Source organism: Pogoniulus pusillus, chromosome 17 (assembly GCF_015220805.1).
Source record: "Pogoniulus pusillus isolate bPogPus1 chromosome 17, bPogPus1.pri, whole genome shotgun sequence".
NCBI lineage: Eukaryota > Metazoa > Chordata > Aves > Piciformes > Lybiidae > Pogoniulus > Pogoniulus pusillus.
Genome location: NC_087280.1, coordinates 22,375,466 through 22,394,737, shown reverse-complemented (window position 1 = coordinate 22,394,737; position 19,272 = coordinate 22,375,466). Strand labels below are relative to the sequence as shown.

General features: G+C 50.7%; 1 protein-coding gene across 9 annotated transcripts in view; it reads right to left on the bottom strand.

Moving 5' to 3' along the window:
* AKAP13 (A-kinase anchoring protein 13) overlaps positions 1-19,272 on the bottom strand; it is a 286,571-nt gene that overhangs the window by 122,498 nt on the left and 144,801 nt on the right. For all 9 annotated transcript variants that reach the window (XM_064158064.1, XM_064158065.1, XM_064158062.1 and 6 more), the window contains 3 exons: positions 16,068-16,257; positions 8,222-11,102; positions 2,287-2,363 (listed from right to left, as the gene is read on the bottom strand). In XM_064158064.1, the coding sequence (XP_064014134.1) occupies positions 2,287-2,363; positions 8,222-11,102; positions 16,068-16,257 (3,148 nt within the window). The remainder of the gene's footprint in view (positions 1-2,286; positions 2,364-8,221; positions 11,103-16,067; positions 16,258-19,272) is intronic.

Genomic DNA, 19,272 nt, shown 5'->3' with positions numbered 1-19,272 from the left:
TGGCACTCCCATTCCTGCCCCAGAACAGCCAGGTTTCTAAAGAGGTGTTTGACCGGGTGGGAGGGAGAGGAAGAAGAGAGGCAAGCTCACATACACACACTCATAAAATCAAAATGCCTGTAAAACATGCATAATGGAAGCCAAATTCTTTTTTTCCTCCTGTTTGAAAAGAAAAGGCAGTGTTGGAACTTGCATTTTCTAAAGATATCTTACTTTACTACCAGACACCTAAGCATTAGTCATGAAAATTACCTTTAATAATGGGTCGGTAAACAAGAAGTAATTCCTCACCAGCTTTCCCCTTACTCCTGCCACAAAAAGACTGACTTAGCAGACAGCACAAATCTTAACTTGGAAAGTTATACCCTCTAGTTAGTCCCTGGCTTAATTTGCCAAGCAAACAGCTAGAGAAATTAAGCCTTAACTTGTCAAAACCAAAATAAAGCTGATTTCATTGCAAGCTTTGGCACGGCCGTTCTGCTGCCTAAAGAGCTTTGCTGAGGGATGAGCAAAGTTTTGTGGTGCTCCACCCTGCAATGTGAACTCATCTCTGCAGTATTTTCTCTTTTAACAGCTTCATCATGTTAGGCTAACACACCACACGCAGCTAGCTGCTGGATGGCAACCTGCACCAACAGGGGGCTGGCAGCGATTTCAGCTTTACAAAACACTTAGGTTTGGGTTTGGTTTGTTTTTAGGAACAAGAAACTATACATGAAATAGAGGAGCAAATGCAAATCCAGCCAGGGAAGACATCAAATAACCCAGATCTATTAGCAGCCTTTTCAACTGCAATTGCACTCCTGTCAAGCCCAATATTCATGGAATCACAGAATCAGGCAGGGTTGGGAGGGACCACAAGGATCAGCCAGTTAGAATAGAATAGAATCAAGCAGGTTGGAAGACACCTCCAAGCTCAGCCAGTCCAACCTAGCACCCAGCCCTGGCCAATCAACCAGACCATGGCACTAAGTGCCTCAGCCAGGCTTGGCTGCAACACCTCCAGGGATGGCAACTCCACCACCTCCCTGGGCAGCCCATTCCAATTGCAGTTCCAATCCCCCTGTCATGGGCAGGGACACTCTACCCTAGATCAGGCTGCCCAGAGCCCCATCCAGCCTGGCCTTAAGCACTTCCAAGGATGGGGTCTCAACCACCTCCCTGGGCAACCTGTTCCAGTGTTTCACCACCACTCTCATTGTAAAGAACTGTAAAGTGCACCAACACTGACCACAGCTATGACTGCCTCTGCTAAAAACCTCCCTGGAAATGCAAAGCATGAGAGGGGATGGAGAGATTCACCAGGATCAGGTAAGTGCAGGGACCTTGGAGGTGCTGCCAGTACCCACACAGCACAGCCAACCCCAAACACACACAACCACAGAATGTTAAGGTTTGAAAGGGACCTCAAAAGATCATCTCATGGAATCATAGAATCAGAGAATCAGCCGGGTCGGAAGAGAGCTCCAAGCTCATCCAGCCCAACCTAGCACCCAGCCCTGGCCAATCAACCAGGGCATGGCACCAAGTGCCCCAGCCAGGCTTGGTTTCAACACCTCCAGCCACAGCCACTCCACCACCTCCCTGGGCAGCCCATTCCAATGCCAATCACTCTCTCTGACAACAACTTCCTAACAACATCCAGCCTGCCACAGCTTGAGACTGTCCCCCCTTGCCCTGTTGCTGCCTGCCTGGCAGAAGAGCCCAACCCCACCTGGCTACAGCCTCCCTGCAGGCAGCTGCAGACAGCAATGAGCTCTGCCCTGAGCCTCCTCTTCTGCAGGCTGCACCCCCCCAGCTCCCTCAGCCTCTCCTCACAGGGCTGTGCTCCAGGCCCCTCCCCAGCCTTGCTGCCCTTCTCTCAACACCTTCCAGCACCTCAACATCTCTCTTGAATTGAGAAGCCCAGAACTGGACGCAGCACTCAAGGTGTGGCCTGACCAGTGCTGAGTACAAGGGAAGAATAACCTCCAACCCCCCTGGCAGAGCACCACAGTGCATCACTTCCATCAAATTATATACAAAGCTTGGTACAGGCTCAGCCTCATGAGGCCAATCTCTAGGTCATCAACTGAGACAACACAACTGCAGCTTAACCCAGCAGTTGAAAAAGGCAAGGTGCCATGGTATTTTTAAAGGCTAAGCCAATGTCAGAGTGGCAGATAGATGCTGCTCAACTTTGCAAAGGCTCCAGAAAGGAAACCAGGAGGTTTTGGTGGTCAGCAGCAGCGTTTCTTTAAAAAGCACAGCAAAAGACAAGGTGACAATGCCTAAAGTGGCACTCACCACTTCCTCCTGGGCTGCACTCTTGTCACCATCCTTCAGATAATCCACCTCGTCTTCAGTTTTCATTTCCAGCTTCCCTGTGAAAAACAAAGGGTTCATGTGGGCCATTTGGAAACAAACTGCTTTCAGCACTGCTGATGTTTTTCTCTTTGCTCCAACCAGTCTCCAGAAGACAAAAAAAAAACCCAGAAAGAAGGAAAATCCCACCCCAAAAACCATCTGACTTTCAACATCTGGTTTCATTCCTGACTTTGCTGCTTGCTTGTTATTAGCTTTTAATAACTATCCTGTCTGGGACTGAAGGAAACCATGAAGCAGCAGCAAGCTGAGAAGCTCTAGGTGAGGCTCAGCACATCTGCATGTCTTTGACTGTGTATTTTCTTCTCTCCCATTCACCCAGTTCAAGAGTCACCATTTTTGCTGCTTTTCTTCTTAGCACAACCTGCAAATAAGACAGGAAAGCAGCTTTGCCTTCTCTCAATAGGTACTTTAAGTGCTGAAAAAAAGGAATAATAATAATGAGTAAGGAAAAAAAGACATAAGCCTCAAGAATTCAGCCCACCTGCACGGCCTTAAACATGATGATATGTCCCTGGACCAGGAAGGCAAACTCCTTCCTGCTGGAGGTTGATGAATTCCCAGCTGATTTTCTCCTTCCTCATGCACCCATGAGGGTGTCACCACTGTAGTGCTACAAAGATCATGTCCCAGCTGCTTTCTCTGCCCAGCAAAGCTTTCATTAGTCACCATCCCCTCGGGCTTCCCTTCTGCTTACCTTTTCCTGGCATCAAGTCAACGCCCTCATGCTCTTTCAGCCCTCAGCTAAGGACTCTCACGACACACAGGATACTTTTAGAGGAGGGAAGCGATTTGACTAAAGCCATTCAGATAGAGTGCAGCTATGGTAGGGCTAAACCCCGCTCTAATCCCACTCCCTGTCTCACTTCCACTACAAACCAAGGCTGGATGGATGATAACAGCTTCTTAAGGGCAATGTGTGTTTGCAGTAAGCTTGCCTGTTCAGGGATTTAGCAAGAGGAGCCTCCCACATCCACAGGGCAATTGCTGTAACAACTGTCACCCCTGGTGTTCCTTTGGCATTAAAGAACACTCTTCACTTTGGGGCTCTCTGGTTTTGCAGTGCTCTGTTGATAAACTGATTCAACCTCAGTAAGTCAAACTGGCATCAAGTTGCCTCCATGAGGAGAGTTTGTGGGCAGATTCTCTGAAGTCAGAGGCAATCCTATAAATTTCTGTCAGGTCCATTTCATAGAATCACAGAATGGCTCTGAGGTTGGAAGGAACCCCAGAGCTCATCTGCTCCGACCTCCGCACCATGGGCAGGGACACCTCAGCTGCTCAAGGTCTCCTCCAACCTGGCCTTGAGCACGCCCAGGAAGGAAGCAGCCACAGCCTCCCTGGGCAGCCTAGAATCATAAATCATTTAGGGATTGGAAGGGTCCACAAGGATCATCCACTTCCAATCCCCCCTGCCATGGTCAGGGATGCCTCACACCAGGCTGTCCAGAGCCACATCCAACCTATTCCAGAGTCTCACTACCCTCCTCCTGCAGAACATCTTTCTCAGCTCCAGTCTAACTCTACTCTTCCTCAGCTTCAAATCATTCTCCCTTGTCCTCTCTCTTGACATCCTTACAAAACGTCCCTCTGCAGCCTTCCTGTGGGATCCCTTCAGGTATTGGAAGGCAAAGCAGAGACCATGGTCACAGTGAGACCAGCTCAGGGTCATGGCCATGCTGAGGTGGTTGAGCTCTTGGTCCAAAGACGGAACACTTAAGGAAGAAAACTGCAGTACACCAAAGATGGAAGAAGCAAGTGGCATAGTGATACTCCATGCTGGGAAAGAACTGGAGGATGAAGACATCTGCCCTGAGGATCAGATTCAAGAGGACAATGTTCTGCACTGAACTTGTACTTGCAAACATCTCATACGAAGAGCACTATAATGTTATCACACAGGCCACTGGTGCACACAGCACCTTATCAAGTGTGATCAGCAGTGACATCTGCTGCTGGTTCATCCTGCTGCGCTGACAGGGGAAGTAAACATCTTTCCACAGGGAAAATTCCATCAAAGAGCATGAGGTGAGGACTGGTAATACTCAAACTAGGCTGATATTCTGCTGTCTGGCAAGGAGGGTTCTCCTTAACTGCTGAGACGTACAAGAGACACACCAGAGCTGTTTCTCCCAGGAGAAGAGACAGCGAGCAGTGGTTATAGCATTTAAGATGCCAAACCCTAACCATACAGCCCAACCTCACCACAGCTGCTTTCTGCCAAGAAGCTGCTCTCCTTGGAGACATTCTGTCAGTACAAGCACACATCACTTCTCTTCCTACCCAGCCTGGCTACTGTGGTATGAGTTCATACCTGCCTGCTTCTTTAACAAGTAGCATCTATCTACATGACCAGAACCTATTCCTCAGCTGCAGTGCAGTTCTGCCTAAAGCTAACAGCATGAGGAGCTGCCTTCTGAAAGCAGAACCTTCTAGATCAATCACCTTTCTTCAGTGCTGTGATCCAGCATTTGGCTGGATATGGTAATTGTCACTCTAAAGTCTGTGCTTTGGGATTAAGCTGAAACCAAGTGGAGGCAATGAAATAAACAGGAGTTGGGAAGAGATAGATATAGACATATATTTAACTAAGTGAAGGCAATGAGATAAACAGGAGTTTGGGAGCAATATATATATATATATGGGGGTAAGAATAAAAGGCCTGGAGCACAGCCCTATGAGGAGAGGCTGAGGGAGCTGGGGGTGTGCAGCCTGCAGCAGAGGAGGCTCAGGGCAGAGCTCATTGCTGTCTGCAGCTGCCTGAGGAGAAGCTGTAGCCAGGTGGGGTTGGTCTCTTCTGCCAGGCAAGCAGCAACAGAACAAGGGGACACAGCCTCAAGTTGTGCCAGGGTAGGTCTAGGCTGGATGCTAGGAGGAAGCTGTTGGCAGAGAGAGTGATTGGCATTGGAATGGGCTGCCCAGGGAGGTGGTGGAGTCACTGTGGCTGGAGGTGTTGAAGCCAAGCCTGGCTGGGGCACTTAGTGCCATGGTCTGGTTGACTGGCCAGGGCTGGGTGCTAGGTTGGGCTGCCTGAGCTTGGAGCTCTCTTCCAACCTGCTTAATTCTATGAACAATATATTAAAATTCATGAAAAAAAAAATATATAGGAGTAAGAATATATATATAAATATATTTTGGGTTAAGAACATAAATAATCAAACACTTCCTATATTCAGACTAATGGAAAGCCAGTTGTCAGACAGTTACAACTCTGATAAATTAGCATGGCAACAAAATCCTCTGACCATAAGTGTTTCTGAGCAACAGCCTCATGACCCACACTTCCTTTGGGAAGGGCTTTATTGTAGTCTGCTGAAAAAGGATCTGATTCATTCCCAGCACTGGCTCCAAAATACCCTGTACAAACCCAGGCTGCAGGGAAAACTCCCCAGCACTGACAGAGCAAAGAAGAGCTGACACAAAGAACAGAAGGCTGCCACTCAACTAGTACACAAAAGAAACTACCCAAAGCTTAGGCATGGGCATGAAGAATGCCCACAGCAATAACAACAGACAATAAATCTCTTCTCTTGACTTGCTGCCCTATCAGAGCTCTGGCTGCTGCTTTCTAGGAGGTGAATTTCAGAAACACTTAAAAGAGGGAGCCTGGATGAGTTGCTCATCTCTGCTTTAAGCTAACATTCGTCAAGAAAAGACTGCATGAGGCACTTAGTGCCATGGTGTAGTTGACTGGTTAGGGCTGGGGGATAGGTTGGACTGGCTGATCTTGGAGGTCTCTTCCAACCTGGCTGATTCTATGATTTGATCTGGGCTCCTCTGAGCAACCCAAGCACAGCCATTCCAGCTCAAACTGTGGTTTGTGCAGTATCCTATGGCAAATAAGCAATTATTCTTTATGGAGAGGTCAGGCTGTCCTGTTCCCACACCTTTTAGCCCTAAATCCTTATGTATTTTAAGCCAGAAACAGAATTGCCTCCTTTCCCACCCCCACTTCCTTATCCATATTCTAACATGTGAGGATACCTTAATAATTCCTTCCTTTTTCAGTCACTATCTTACTGAAGTAACATCTTACAGTCACTTATCCTTTTAAACCCTTGCTGAGACAATGTCATGCCCCCAGGAATCCAGCCAGAGATAAGGATGGAGCTGACAGAGCAGGAGCCTCCTAGAAGAAAGAAGCCCGGCCAGCGAGTGTCTTAGAGGAGCTCCTGTCCTATTGAACTGTCGATCCACCAGGGCACTCAAATAGCTTCTTTCTGCAAACAGCTTTCTAATCCATCTTTAAATCTTTCTACCTATTTACTAATGAGCTGATGGCTAACATTTACTGCTTACCTCCCGACAAACCTGCTCAAAATCCTGAACTCAACAAAAATAAAGACCTGCTGAACCCACCCACCCCTTTCAATCAATCCCTTCCACCGTCTCCAGTGTTCTGCCATGGCAGAACAAATCCTCTGCCATCACCTCATCGTGCAAACCGAAGCAGCAGCTCCCAGCACTCAAGCCAAGAAACAGTTGTCTTAACTGCACAACTTTGATTTGCATCACAGTGGACCCTTTTAATTGTTTCACTGTTGTGCTGGTTTATGATTTGTATCACAGTAGATCCTTTTAATTGTTTCACTGTCGTGTTAGTTTATGATTTGTATCACAGTAGATCCTTTTAATTGTTTCACTGTTGTGTTAGTTTATGATTTGCATCACAGTGGATCCTTTAAATTGTTTCACTGTTGTGTTAGTTTATGATCTGCATCACAGTAGATCCTTTAAATTGTTTCACTGTTGTGTTACTGTCTGATCTGCATCACAGTAGACCCTTTTGTTTCACTGTTGTGTTAGTTTATGATTTGTATCACAGTAGACCCTTTTAATTGTTTCACTGTCGTGTCAGTTTGGTGCCGGGAAAGCCACGAGGCTCTGCACCGTTGCCTCACAGCAGATCAAAAATGGCAAATGAAAAAGTTCAGCTGCTTGCAGTCAGCAGCTGCCTGAACAGGTGCAGTATATAGAGCTCGGATTAGCTCCACGCTCCAGCAGCCAATTCATTCACCTATGACTTAATCCCAGGCTGGAGCAGCAAACCCAATTTCTCCTTCATTCAATTCATTTTTCTTTAGTTACCTGGTGATGTCTTCTCCTCGCTCCTGCCGCAGGGGCAGCAGTCATCTACGCTGTGCCCCGAGTCCTCCTGCCCTGCCCCATCGCCACCGATCCGCGGGGAACGCCGGCGCCGCTGGCAGCGGACAGCAGCGAGCAGCACTCCGCAGCGGAGCTCCAGCCCTGCTGCAAGGCACTGGAAAACACCGCCGGCTGCTCTGCCCAACAAAAAACTTCGCAGCCCGGAAAAGGCGGCGGGGGTAGGGCTCCCTGGCTGTTTTAAATGACCTAATACTGCCAATTAGGAAGTGGCTGTGCACAGCTCAGAGGGACACCAGCAGCTGTTTCAAGTAGTGGAGGAGCAAAGGAAATGCAGGACGGCCCCACTGCAGCCTCCGACTCCACGTTAGCAGAAATTAAAGGGACAAGTGAAGGAACAGCACTAAGCAAATGAACCTCCCTGTCCACACAAAGAGCATGTAACTGGAAGATACCCAAATGGCTCCCTCCCATTCATTCCTCCTCCAGGGAGGAACTCACACGCTAGGAATTCTTCTGCACAGTCACAGGAGATGATGCCCTGTCCTTACCTTCCATGCCAGCCAGCAGGACGTACCTGAACTCAAAAGTTCCAACTGCAGATGTTGCCTTATAAGAAAAACCACAAAGAGCTACACTCCTACACGCTGCAGGGCAGGCCTCCTGCTCTTATTTCCCTTCCTGTGCTGATGAGAGACCACAGGCACACCTACAGAGAAAAAAACGAAGGAGGACAGCCACGGATTTCTCCTACCTGTAGCAGGCTCAGCTGGTTGCAGTGCTGGGTTGGCATCCCTCTTCTTAGCTGAGGAGCTTAAATCGGCCTCTCCATCAAGGTCGGCTCTCACTTCCACTGCAGCCTGTGGCTCCAGACCCTCCTTTTCTGCGGCTGGTAAAGCAGGGGAACAAGGTGTCTCTGCTGCAAACACCACTGCATCAAAACTCTTCACCATTTGAGGAACTTTATCCAGAGAGGAGCCATCACCTGCCAAAGCCGAGCTCTTTACTTCCACAGTTTCTAGCACGGCTGCCTCGGCATCACGCAAGCGGCACGGACACGGCGAGAAGGGCGACTCGGGGACAGCTCGGCCCTGCTCGCCCTCAGGCTCAGCCAAGGCCTCCTCCTGAGCCGCTCCGGCGAAGGGACCAGCATCACTCTCAGCAGCTGGACAAACGGTGTCGGTGCTGGAGTCGCTGTCACACGTGGGCTCCTCTGCAATGGGCTGCAGGGCTGCCCGGGGAAGCAGGCTGTCCGCGTCCTCCTGCTCCTCTGGGTACGCTGCCACGGCAGAGATTGTCACTGGCCTTGACACTTCCTTGCCCTCACAGGCATTGCTTGGGGCTCCCGTTTCTGAAGCAGGCTTTAATCCAGGGGTGCCGCTGGGTGGGGAGGTCTGCTGCACGGTTTGACTGGGATCGTGCTCTCGGCTCTGACCCATATCCGGGCAAGGCTCAGTCTCCACATCCTGTGACTTGCCTGCAGATGCAGGTCCGTGCATGGTGCCTTCTCCTGCACCCGCTGCCCCAGTCTGGCATGCTTCTTTGGCACTGACTGTTCCTTTCACTCCAGCATCTGTGCCGCTGCCGCCTGCCACAGGCCCCTCCTGACTGCAGGCAGAAGGTTTCACAACAGCAGCAAGAAGTTCCTCCGACAAAACCTGCTCCCTGCCACTTGCATGAGCCTCCTGCTCAGGCTCAGCTTTGCCTCCTTCGGCTTGCTGCGAGAGGCTCTGCTCCAGAGAGCCCTCGTCCCCTTCGTGGTCCCCACACCAGCTGGCTCTGGCAGCCACCCTGCCCTGCTCCCTGCCGCGCTGCCGGGCGAGCTCTGCCGCCACCACCGCCGCTTCCTGGTTTTGTTTAGATGGCTCATTATGAATTACAGAGGGTGTGTCTATTAAATTATCCTCTGCACGGGCTGCGCCCTTGGCACACGTTGCCAAGCCAGGGTCATTACCTTGCAGGGTTGGCTCCTGCCCGGGAGGTGCCACTGCAGCATCTCCCTCCTGACTCGCAGACGATTCTGCTCCTCTGGGTAGCGGAGTGAGCGGTCTCACCTCGCCACGCAGCTCCGAAGCACTGTCTGTGCTCTCTGCTCCAGTTGGTGCAGGCTCTTTCCCTGCCAAGCTTGCGCTCACACCCTCCAGAGGGGGAGAAGCAGGCTCATGTTTGCTCTCTCCAGCAGCGTCCGGTTTTAAGCTGCCACCCATTTCACCTTCAACAACAGTGTGACAAACAGAAGTATGACAGACAGCAACTTCCTGACCTCCATCTGCAGAATCAGTGCTTCCTCCATCTCTGCTGCTGCTGCTGGTATCAGTTCCTGCTGACTCCTCTTCAGAGGCTCCACTGCTTTCCACTGCCTCAGCCACACGTTCAGCGATCTTACTGCTTTCCTGGTGGCATGCAGGTTCTGCACTGCTTTGGTTAAATCCAGCAGTACCACTATCTGCAGGCTTACCATCAGTGCCATCAGTTTCCATACTGTCTGTCAGAGAGGGTAGGCTGGATTTCCCATCTGTGAAACCTGCTTCCACTTGTCCTTCTTGCTTCCTGCTGCCATGGATTTCCAAACCAGGACCAGATTTTGCTGCACATGTGTGCACCTTCACCCCATTCACTGCTGGCAGCACTACTCCAGCGTTTGCAGTGACATCCTGTCCTTCTGTGACACTGGCATCACTTTTGCTTTCCAAGAAGTCACCGTTTACCTGATCAGTGCATGAGTCTGCTCCAGTTTCTTTGTCACCACTGGTCTTGCAAAGGTCAGTGGAGACATTGCCAGTGCCACCTCCAGCATTCATCCCACCAGGCGCTGGCATCACTCCCACATCTGCATCCTCCCCATCTGCACACTTGGTGCCATTAAGAGCCCCGAGGAGGGGCTGGGCAGCGCTGTCTGACTCCTCCTTAGCTGGCGATGGCTGCTCTAGGTTTGCAGTCCTCCTCCCGCTGGCCTCAGCCATCCCTTCCTTTCCCTTCTGCTGGCCTGCAGCCCCCTCAGCTGCCCCCGCACAGTTCCTGCATTCGGTCTGCCCCATAGGCACATCCACACCCCCCAGGGAAGCTGGGCCTTCGCCTGCAGCTGCAGCCACAGCACCAGCGCTGCCAGCTGCACGCTCCCCAGCAGCCTGCACTTCCTGCTGGGCACTACCTTTACTGCACAAGCCGGCCTGATCCACCACAACTCCAGCAGATGTCATTCCAGCTTCCTCATTTGTATTTCCACAGGAGGGAAGATGTAGGGCACCGTTGACACTCGCACACAGGCTCACTGTGCAGTCCTCCTCCTCTGGTGTAGTCCCTGAGCCTTCAGCAGAGGCTGGCCCCTCCTCTTCCTTTCTACTCAACGTCACTGCCTTTTCACTTCCACAGAAGCACTCTGGGCTCAGGATGTCACTTGCTGCATCATTAAAAGCTCCCAAATTCCTGCTGTTGCGTTTCTCCTCCTTGTGGCTTTGGTCTGAGAGCTGCCCCATGTCCAGTTGAACAAGATCAGATGGACTTTCCTGTCTTCCTTCTCTTGCCATTTCTTCTGGGCTCTGAGAAGTAATGGTTGGGTGACCACCTGGTTCTTCCTCCTTAGCACAGCTGTCTCCAGATTCTCCCTGTACAGGCCCTGTCTGTTGCCTTAAACTCTGCAAGAAGAGCAAAACAAAGAACAGAAAGAAAGAGTTACTTAGTCCTGCCACACATTTACACTGCCTCCACCTTCACACTGTTCCCACCATGTACAGGGTCTGTACCTACACAATCAGACCCCACGCAACTCTTGCTCCCTCTATAACAGCAGCGTGGTGCTGTCTAGGAGAGTGTTGCCAGCATGCTCCACTGGGTGCTTCACGTTGGTTCTGTTATGTAGTAATACTGAAATTATTAGAATGACAGAATCATTGGTTGGGAAGAGCATCTGGAGGTCATCTAGTCCAACCTCCTGCCTGAAGCTGGGCTGTAGCCAGGTCAGTCATCACTTTATCTTGCCAAGCCTCCAAACCCTGCAAGGATTGCCCACCACTTCTCTTGGCAGTCCTTCCCCACCATCCTCCCATGGAGAAGTTTGCCCTAACAAACAGGGTCTCAGAGCACTGGAACAGGCTTCCCAGAGAGGTTGTGGAGTCTCCTTCTCTGGAGACTTTCAAGGCCTATCTGGATGCATTCCTCTGTGACCTGAGCTAGATTGTATGGTCCTGTTCTGGCAGAGGAGTTGGACTCAATGATCTCTTTGGGTCCCTTCCAATTCCTGACATCCTGTGAGCCTGTAATTCTGTGAACAGGCCAAACAACTTGAAGCTGAAGTCTGTATCTCTACCCCCTCAGCACAGCATCTGCCCCCACTGAGAAGAACTCTCATGTTTGTAATTGCTCTTCAAACAGCTGTAATCATATTTCTTGAGTGCACTTAAATTCAAGATGCGTAAACAGCAGAATTCAGTCTAGCAAATATACATCATCCTAGTCCCAAAGGCCTTGAGCAAATGCTGTTTAAGAACAACTTCAGATCCTTTCCTGATGGCACTCCCCAGCTCTCATCAGCATTGCTCAATATTCTCTGTATTGATGGAAATGCTACTTCAGATGTGGGAATTGGCTGATGATGTCCAAACACTGCCACTTGTCTCCTGCTCTGGGGGCTGAGCTAATCACCTCATCTATTCCTGAGGACTGCACACATAATTACATCTCTGAGACTTATTTTCTAAATGGAAAGAAAATCTTGAGAATGATGCCCTACTATTAAAATTAATATCTGCTTCCTCAATCCCTCTCTTATCTGCATTTTCCTCCCTAAGCACCTGCTCTGTCAAGGATCCCAAAAGCTTCTACAGTTTGATACAATCAAACCTTTGCTTAAAAAGGATTGGTTGGGATATCTCCTTTTTTATCCTCTTCTCTGCAGCAAATCAGTGCTCACCTGTTGGAACAAGTGCCTTGTTAAATCAATGAGCAGCCTCAGAGCTCACTGGATTTGCTTGGGGTACTGCACCATCGGCTGTGGGAGGCCACGCTGGGTTCTCAACACTGAGTGCCTGTGACTCTCCACAGACACAGCACTCTAAGAATCTATCTCAGATCTGTTACTTCTTACATTTAATAGCAAAACCACTCCTAAAATACAATCACAGAATCAGCCAGGTTGGAAGAGACCTCCAAGATCATCCAGTCCAACCTAGCACCCAGCCCTATCCAGTCAACCAGACCATGGCACTAAGTGTCTCATCCAGGCTTGGCTTCAACACCTCCAGGGACAGCCACTCCACCACCTCCCTGGGCAGCCCATTCCAATGCCAATCACTCTCTCTGACAACAACTTCCTAACAACATCCAGCCTAGACCTCCCCTGGCACAGCTTCAGGCTGTGTCCCCTTCTTCTGTTGCTGGCTGCCTGGCAGCAGAGCCCAACCCCACCTGGCTACAGCCTCCCTGCAGGCAGCTGCAGACAGCAATGAGCTCTGCCCTGAGCCTCCTCTGCTGCAGGCTGCACACCCCCAGCTCCCTCAGCCTCTCCTCACAGGGCTGTGCTCCAGGCCCCTCTCCAGCCTTGCTGCCCTTCTCTCAACACCTTCCAGCACCTCAACATCTCTCTTGAATTGAGGAGCCCAGAACTGGACACAGCACTCAAGGTGTGGCCTGAGCAGTGCTGAGCTCAGGGGCAGAAGAACCTCCCTTGTTCTGTTGGCTACACTCTAACAGCCTAACTGAATTACATCCCTATGAACTTTAAGACTCTAGTTTCTTGGAGGAAGAGAATTTTGGGATGCTAGGAACAAGTTCTTTACCACGAGGGTGGTCAAACACCAGAACAGGTTGTCCAGGAAGGTGGTTGAGGCCCCAGCCCTGGAGATATTCAAGGTGAGGCTCAACAGAGCTCTGGGCAACCTGATCTAGTTGACAATGTCCTTGTTGACTGCAGAGGGGATTGGACTGGATAACCTTCAGAGGTCACTTCCAACTCAAGACCCTTCTATGACTCATAACAAAAAAAGTCAGCTTAAGCATCCCCTGGATATTAAAACTGCTAATATGATGACTGCTGCATCAGGAGGAAGTTCTGGTGCTGCCTATGCAAACAGTGGTTACAATCATCACTGCTACCTTGAGGCTGCTGTGCTTGCTCATCTTTCCACACGCTGAGGTTTGCAAACAACGAGCATTGCGACTGCATCACCCACTCACACAACACCAAACGCACCTCTGGTGCTTGTCATGCAGCTCCTATCAGGACTCACAGAACAGTCTGGGTTGGAAAGGATCTCCACAGGTCATGCAGTCCAACCCCCTCTGCAGTCAGCAGGGGCATCCTCAACTAGATCAGGCTGCCCAGAGCCCTGCTGTGCCTCGCCTTGAATGTCTCCAGGGATAAACTAACCCTGCTACCCAGCTTCCATGTACGCTGTCACCTGTGCCAGAGGTCCCTGCCTTGGAGGCATCCCAAGACAGGTTGGCTTCGAAGGCAGGCAGCATGGCATCTCCCCCCATCATGTAGCACCAGGGATGGGACACTGGGCTCTGCATGCAGTGCTACCCACAGTCTGCAGCTATTTTAACAAGGGCAAACAAACAGGATCAAGTGGTGTGACAGCTGTCTGATAGCTGTAACCCTGAAGGAGAGCACGGAGCTCCTGGCTGCTGGTTCCCAGCCAGGATGGACAGACACACAGAACACCAATACTTGCTTGGGAACAAGCAAGTTTCCCAAAAAGGAGGGGCTGTGGCAGCCCCAGCACCCTCACAGTGAAGTCACTCTGCTGATAGCCTGAAAAATAGAGCCGTCTCCAAAGGAAGTCAACTGGCTCTTAACTGACCTGAAATGAACCTAAATGAAATAATTACAAGGCTTCTTTCCAAATTCAAATCAGATTAGATGTGAAGCGAAACAGGGCTGGAAAGAAAAAGTCTAAGCCTAAACATAGCCTTTTCTGATTTCATTGTCAGGCAAAATGCACCCATCTGGCACTCGCACGAGCAAACAAGAAGCGAGCTGGATACAGCCCCCACGGAAAGGGGAAGCAACCTCGTGGGCAGCCCTGGGTCTGCTGCTCATGCCACCAGTTCCTGCTGAGATTGGGAGTAATTAACATCTCAGATGCCCAGGGAAGGGTGAAAATGGCTCAAAAGTGGCCCAGACCTTTGAATGTGCCCCCCAAGAGCACTGCTTGCAGACAACGATTCTCACCTTCCTGTTATTCAGAACCCAAACCTCTGTAACAGCAGATAGAGGAGCTGGTGAGGGAACACCCACACAGGATGCCAGCTGAGCAAGGCATGTTGGGCATTTCTGAGAAGTGGCAGTTCAGCTGTTTCACCTTCCTATCCCACCTGAGACCCATGGCATCAATCTCAAAGCACTGAAAGGAAATGAATCCAAAGCTCCAAGCTCCCATGGTCTGACCACCAGAAGTCTGAGAGGGGCAGAGTGAGGAGAGCACTCTGGGCACAGATCCCATGTGCCCAGCGCAGGCTTGTGCTGAGGGAAATGGCAGTTTTCTCCATCACCTGCCCCACAGACTCTGAGCTCAGCCTCCTCTCTGACACTGAACATTCCATCTGAAGAGAGATGGACTCATCCCCCACAAACCCAGCCACACTTCAAAGTCAGCCAGGGGACTGCTGGACATTCCAGAGGGGCTGTGTGCCTATGGGGAGGTTTTGTCTGTCCACCCAAGCAGGTCTGATTGTAATGGAGAAGAAAGCAGCTGCAAGCAGAGAAAGCCCAGGAGGTAAAGCATAGAATCATAGAGCCAATCAGGTTGGAAGAGAGCTCCAAGCTCATCCAGCCCAACCTCGCACCCAGCCCTGGCCAATCAACCAGAACATGGCACTAAGTGCCCCAGCCAGGCTTGGCTTCAACACCTCCAGGCACAGCCACTCCACCACCTCCCTGGGCAGCCCATTCCAATGCCAATCACTCTCTCTGCCAACAACTTCCTAACAACATCCAGCCTAAACCTGCCCTGGCACAGCTTGAGGCTGTGTCCCCTTGTTCTGTTGCTGGGTGCCTGGCAGAAGAGCCCAACCCCACCTGGCTACAGCCTCCCTTCAGGCAGCTGCAGACAGCAATGAGCTCTGCCCTGAGCCTCCTCTGCTGCAGGCTGCACACCCCCAGCTCCCTCAGCCTCTCCTCACAGGGCTCTGCTCCAAGCCCCTCCCCAGCCTTGCTGCCCTGCTCTCAACACCTTCCAGCACCTCAACATCTCTCTTGAATGGAGGAGCCCAGAACTGGACACAGCACTCAAGGTGTGGCCTGAGCAGTGCTGAGCACAGGGGCAGAAGAACCTCCCTTGTCCTGCTGCCCACACTGCTCCTGTGCCAGCCCAGGATGCCGTTGGCTCTCCTGCCCACCTGGGCACACTGCTGCACAGCCCCAATCCTACTTCTCCTCTGAGAGAGATGATTTTCTGCCTAATAAAGCTTGATCATCTCTCCCCTTGCTCAGTGGAGAAGAAAGCAGACTGGTGGCTGCCTGGCTGCCTGACAGCAACACCCAGAGAGAGGCGCAGGCAAATACACCCCTGAAGGGCACCCACACGTGAAAGTCCTCCGCAGGGGCCAAGCTGCAAGCTGCCAGCTCTGCTTCTCTTTCATCATCTCAGCCCTTTCCTTACCCTGTGCTGGTGGCTTTGCATGTGCATCTGAAGGTGCTGAATGTCGCTCTCCAGGCTGGCTGCTGCCCCTTCCTTGGCTTCAGCTGTCAGCATGTAAACGTCGAGTCCGCGGTGGTGCTTCACGCTGTAGTCCCCGGAGTGCACGGTGTGAGACAAAGTGCTCCAGGAGTCTGGCTCCTTGGCTTCCTCTCTGCAATAGAAGCAGCACAGGTTAATCTGCAGGCAAAGAGAGATGCTGCATTGCAGGACACTCAGGCTGTTCTTCACCCTGGACACTCATCTAATCAACAGCCCCTGCGAAACACAGCACTGGCTCCGGGGCCAGACAGACAAATAGACACACACAGGCTCTTTGGGCTGGAAAATTAATGACATTTATAGCTGAGGCCAGCTGCAAGCTTTATTTCACAAGGTCCTCCTCAGGTAGAGAGAGCTCCTTGCTTTCTCCAGACTACAAGAGGCTAGCAGAAAGGGCACAATAATTACTTTCTAAAATGGAATTTATTACAGATGAAGATGACCAAAGCAGCTGTTGCAGAACAACAGAAACCTGAAAGATAGAACTGCAGAGGGATAACTTAGAAGAAATGAAGATCATCATGACATTAGATGCTGAGATTTCTACACCAAAACCAGCACACTGCCTCACAAACACCCAACAGTCATCCAATTGCAGGCATTTTTTCACTCCTGAAATGAGTTTAGCTTGCTCTGTGAAACTGCTTCTGTGCAGGATGTTCTTCACGTTGTCAGCTTGCTTGGTCCTTCCATAGCACTACCTCTGATTCTCTTTTTACCACTTAGAAAGGAAGGAAAAAAAGATGCTGTTGCAGATCAGAATGAAGGAGTAACTCAGCAGTTAAATGTACTCCACAGCAATTTCTATCCAGTCTCCTCTTTTTGCATGTCAAATCCTGATTCTGCACAGGAATCCTTCAGGTCTCCATGAGCAGCACAGAAGCTACATCACCCCTTTAAGGGGGTGAGGAAACATTTATCTTAGGGAGGTGCTCAGGTTTACAGATTTCATTTTGAATCAGAACTGATTCAGCAAACTCAAGATCTTCAATTGTCCCAGGACAGGACTCTCAGCATCCCCTCCAGCACTGCCTCCCCTGGGACAGAACTGGAAGAGAGGTTAATGCTGACCTGCTCAAGGGTGTGAGAAACGGCAACCTCTCCATGTTCCTTTCACTAGGGCTGCATCTGCCAACAGCCAGCCCCAGCTGGGAGCATGTCCCCTTCCCCATTGTGGAGACCAGCCCCTGTCACAACAGGCATCCCCAGATGCCCCTTTGCAGCACAGCTCAGGACTTCCCTAGAAGGGACACAGCTGTGATTGCAACTGGTTAGGAATTCCAAGGGGTTCACACAGCAAATGCATACCACCAACCAGGTGATGCTACCACTGAATGGCCTGGGTTAGAAGGGACTCTAGGGATCATCTTCTCCAACCTCCCCACTGTGGGCAGCATCTTTGCCAACTGCTTTTTTACTTCACAAGCAAGAAGTGCCCACCTAGCAAATGGCAGCAGGGCTACCTCCCTGGAAGCCACACGATTGCAAAAGCAAAGTGGCAACAAGCGAACGATACCACAACTGGCAACAGGAATGGGCAGAGCAGGGTGGGGAAACAGTTGGACAGTTCATCACAGAGATGACAGTTGGACAGTTCATCATAGAGACCACAGTTGGACAGTGTATCATAGGGATGACAGTTGGACAGTTCATCATAGAGATGAGAGACCTGTGCAGATGACAGAGCTGGCAGCAGCTGCCCCTGCTCCGCCCTGGCGCAATCACTTGCCCCCCTTCTGTGACTCACTCTGGGTTAAATCTGCAAGGAAATTGAGAGCAAGAGAACTTAGGATTTCCACCATTCAACTCTGAGCCCAGCAGAATTACTCTTAGAATCACAGAATCAACCAGGTTGGAAGAGACCTCCAAGCTCAGCCAGCCCAACCTAGCACCCAGCCCTAGCCAATCAACCAGACCATGGCACTAAGTGCCCCAGCCAGGCTTCTCTTGAACACCTCCAGGGACGGTGCCTCCACCACCTCCCTGGGCAGCCCATTCCAATGCCAATCACTCTCTCTGCCAACAACTTCCTAACAACATCCAGCCTAGATCTCCCCTGGCACAGCTTGAAACTGTGTCCCCTTCTTCTGTTGCTGGTTGCCTGGCAGAACAGCCCAATCCCACCTGGCCACAACCTCCCTTCAGGTAGTTGTAGACTTCATTTAAACAGAATCAACACTGCCACAGAAAACCAGAAAGAAGCATCTCACTTTTTGTGGTGATTAGTACAAAGCCAAGAAGGGAGTGAAGTCAACTGAGCCATTACAAGCGACTGCAGAAATGTCCTTTCTTTAACAAGCAAACACAGACCTTTCTGTCTGCAGTATTTTTCTTTTCAGCTGTCATATAGGAGAGACCACTGTACTCAGGGCCACTCTCAGAGAACAAGGAGGCAGTCAGCACAAACCCCATATTCATCCACTCGTGGGGATAACATCAGCCAGATGAAAGAGCGGAGCACAATGAGCCTGCTCCAACTGAGCACAATGAGCCTGCTCCACTTTCTCATCAGCTTCAAGTACACTTGTGAGCTTCTTCAAATCAGCCCCCACGAAGCAGCCTGCATGACTTTAGCCTCAAAGGACCCTCAGTGACTTCAAAAGCCTCAGAATCTGGAGATGACAGATAAGCAATGTCCCCTGCAACGCTGTGAGCATGTCCACCCCTCCTGCAATGTGCCACCTTCACATGGCCCAGACAGATCACATCATAGAATGGCTGAGGTTGGAAGGGGTGGCCTTTTCTCCCAGGCAACCAGCAATAGAACAAGGGGACACAGTCTCAAGTTGTGCCAGGGTAGGTATAGGCTGGATGTTAGGAAGAAGTTCTTCACAGAGAGAGTGATTTCCCATTGGAATGGACTGCCCAGGGAGGTGGTGGAGGCACCGTCCCTGGGGGTCTTCAAGAAAAGACTGGATGAGGCACTTAGTGCCATGGTCTGGTTGATTGGATAGGGCTGGGTGATAGGTTGGACTGGATGATCTTGGAGGTCTCTTCCAACCTGGTTGATTCTATGATTCTATGATCACAGGACCACAGGATGTCAGGGGTTGGAGAGGACCCAAAGGGATCATCGATCCAACTCCCTGCCAGAACAGGACCACACAATCTAGCTCAGGGCACACAG